This window comes from Cynara cardunculus (assembly GCF_001531365.2).
Source record: "Cynara cardunculus var. scolymus isolate 2C chromosome LG 2, CcrdV1, whole genome shotgun sequence".
In the NCBI taxonomy this organism is placed as follows: domain Eukaryota; kingdom Viridiplantae; phylum Streptophyta; class Magnoliopsida; order Asterales; family Asteraceae; genus Cynara; species Cynara cardunculus.
The window spans coordinates 16,211,488-16,214,632 of record NC_037529.1 but is presented as its reverse complement, the minus strand read 5'-3'; the positions used below and the strand labels follow the sequence as shown (position 1 = coordinate 16,214,632).

At 31.8% G+C, this 3,145-nt stretch overlaps 1 protein-coding gene across 1 annotated transcript; it reads right to left on the bottom strand.

The window, feature by feature from the left end:
* Positions 1 to 1,343: 1,343 nt before the first annotated feature.
* LOC112505950 (expansin-B15-like) lies at positions 1,344 to 2,919 on the bottom strand. Its single transcript, XM_025109985.1, has 4 exons — positions 2,763 to 2,919; positions 2,555 to 2,667; positions 2,234 to 2,424; positions 1,344 to 1,692 (listed from the first exon to the last, which is right to left on the bottom strand). Exons 1-4 carry the CDS (start codon positions 2,917 to 2,919, stop codon positions 1,344 to 1,346), a joined length of 810 nt encoding a protein of 269 aa, XP_024965753.1.
* Between the last annotated feature and the right edge of the window lie 226 nt (positions 2,920 to 3,145).

The window sequence follows — 3,145 nt, the reverse complement described above, 5'->3', positions numbered from 1 at the left end:
ATTTGAATGTCGTTACATTCGATGGTAAAATGGACTCTTTGAAGAAATTCTCATTTCTTGAAAAATTTGCACTTTACTTTTACTTTCTCAATTTTAAAGAAGTTGTTGAAAAAAAAACAAAAAACCTTTATTTTTTTTAAATCTCCATTTTAAAAACATCGTTGAGAATGCTACCCTTTCATAGATACATACATACATACATATAAATAGGTGGAGGTTCAAACGAGAACACCTCTATTTTACGAGAATACGATAACACCCTTATCACATGTGATAATACGCATGCAGAAACCCTGTGATGAAAGGACGACGTGTTCTATGACTTAGGTCGCGCCAAAGGTTGTCTGTGTATATGATTTAGCATCATTTGTGATGGTCTTGATGAATTATAGTATCATATCAACAACACTCTTATCACATGTGATAATACTTGTGAGGGGCTTAATGGTGTAAGGGAGACTTGACCTGCAACCAAGATTTTATCGAAAATCGCCCGTGTCTCTGATTTAGTATCACATGTGTATCATATGTGATGGAATAATAGTATCACATGTGATTGTCTATAATAAAAGGATGTTCTCGCATTTTCGTTTAAACCCTTATATATATATATATATATATATATATATATGTGGGGCATAATCTCTTTCTTGTAAGTCTTCTTTCAATATACGAAAAGTATTTAGAAATATTTGATGGACAATGAAGAATATCATATAAAATCATTAAAAAGTATCTTGTGAAATTAATGAATTATATTGTAATTGTTTATTTTATTATAAAGTCTGACTAAATAGAAATATACATTTTCAATTCTAGCAAGACGATGATGTCAAACGTTAAAAACAAATGATCAACGAATATATTTTTGGTAAAAAGACTAACCGTAAAAATAATTGATGAAAACAACCAACTAAATATAATAAAACTATGTTCGATATAAACCATCCAACAAAAGAACAACTTTAAGTCTTGAAAATTGAAATACACATTTTTTTAAAAATCTTAATTTTTTTTATATAGAAAATGATGTTTGTTTTATGAAGTAGGTGTGTGTATAATATATGTATGTATGAATGAAGTCATATAAGTTTTATACCAGTTTTGTTCTATATGTAGAGAAAGAATGTGTCGGTACAATTTCTCAGGTATATTTTTCTACATACATTCATTGTGAAATTTATCGGATTTGTATAACGTGAGTTATATATGTTTATAACAAAAGATAAATAACCGCATTTTCCACAACTTTATTTTTCTCATTCATTTTGAATAGTTAATTATACATGTTAATTAACAACATCTTGGGTCGGTCCTTAATTATAACCTACCCTAATTACTAGTTAAAAATTCACACTTGATGAATACTTGGAACCAGGCGAAAATGTTGCTGGAATCACATTTGTGGCAACAACGGTTTTCCCATCAACAGAAGTAAGCCTGAAAGAAAATGGACCTATGAATGATGGATCGATGTCTTTCTTCCAAACTGCACCCCATATATTATCCATCCCAACAAAATTTTGACTACCACCTGCTGCTATCTCTATAGATCCAAAGCCACCATCCCCATCTGCGTATTCTATCGCCGTCGCGAACCAGTATGGGTTGCAATCTTCGTGAACTTTGAACGTAATCCGCGTACCTCCATAATTGCATGGAACCCTATCACACGATATGATGCTTGTTTCACTGATCAAAAAGTGTAATTGTATGTGCAATAGGAAAATAATCGGTATAGAAAGTCATTTGATCAAATTACAACTGACTGGTTATAATTGGATATCCAAATTGGATCAGGTAATTGTTGGATGACACTTCAAAAAATCCAATAAAACGAGTTGATTCAATTATATTACCATCCAAGTATCAAGAATGAAGTGTTTTGTATTTTGGTATAAGAGACTTGTTTAATTCTTATGATTTATGCTTAGAAATGATGTTGGTTGTTCGATTTATATAGATATCTATCTATTTAATTATGAGTAACGTTTTTAAGCGAAATATATGAATAATTTCTTGAAATGGTCGGATAATTAGTTCAAAATAATCCAATCTGATAAAATAAATAACCAACAATAATATTCGTTGGATCGATTATCTGAAGCTAATTGGATTGGATGTCCAAATGTAACATCCAATAACTGAATCCGATGAATCGTGTTGATCATATCTATTGGATGCGAACCGATAAACACCTATATTAAGTATAATTTTTTGAGCATAGACATACCTTTGGAACTGCACGTCAACTTGGCCAAGCTGTCGTAGATTGTGATCTTGACCAGGCAGTGCCATCGCACCAAAAGCAAATCCGCTTAAATCAAAATGAAAAGGTACATTGTTACATGCCCCAGGACACTCATCACTGACGGTCACCTTAATTGGTTCGCCCGAGCAGTATGGTGGTTGATTACAAAATATCTGCATAAGTATTTGCGACCCGTCACTAAATAGAATTAAACATCAACAAAGATGATGAGTGTACATGTACAAGCTTTGTTGTATATAAATACATAAAAAACAAGAGGGAAATAACGAGTGTAGAACATGCCTGAAAACAATGTCCGCACCCTTTCCCATTCAAAAAGATATTCGCATTTCCGGCTGATATCATCGATGACAATGGAGGATCTTTCACATCGTCCTCCCATCCACAAGCTCCTCCTGCCCACCATCACAAAACATAAACCAATAATAAAAAAAACGTAAAATGCATCGAATTACAGATCATATGTCGTAATACAAAAAATTCATTCTACTACCGCTTCCGGCACCCGTTTCATCCCCGTACCATGTTGCCAAAGCAGGTTCAAAATCTTTGAGACCAAAAGTATTATTGTTATGGAGTACAACACATAAACAAGAAGAAAAATATGCCAAAAAAATTGTGATAATAATAAAAGGAGTCGAAACCATTATATTTAACTTGAGGATTAATTTGTTAAGTGAAAGAAATATAAAGAATATGATATTTTGTATCAAACTTTGGACCAATTTATAGGTGATAGAAGTATAATATTTTAATCATGTTTATGATTCTGTAAATATAACGTAATAATGTCTATCCTAACATTGAATGCGCGGTAACATATATCTATATACACACACGTGTATATTTATATAATCTTTTTTACGAATTTAA

Bases quoted from the DNA above. Each gene is read 5' to 3' on its own strand.
- LOC112505950 (XM_025109985.1), bottom strand. From the start codon at position 2,919: ATGGTTTCGACTCCTTTTATTATTATCACAATTTTTTTGGCATATTTT. The intron at 2,425-2,554 runs GCATGTTCTACA...ATACTTATGCAG, and splicing joins GGTGCGGACATTGTTTTCAG to ATATTTTGTAATCAACCACC. The intron at 1,693-2,233 runs GTATGTCTATGC...CTTTTTGATCAG, and splicing joins GTTGACGTGCAGTTCCAAAG to TGAAACAAGCATCATATCGT.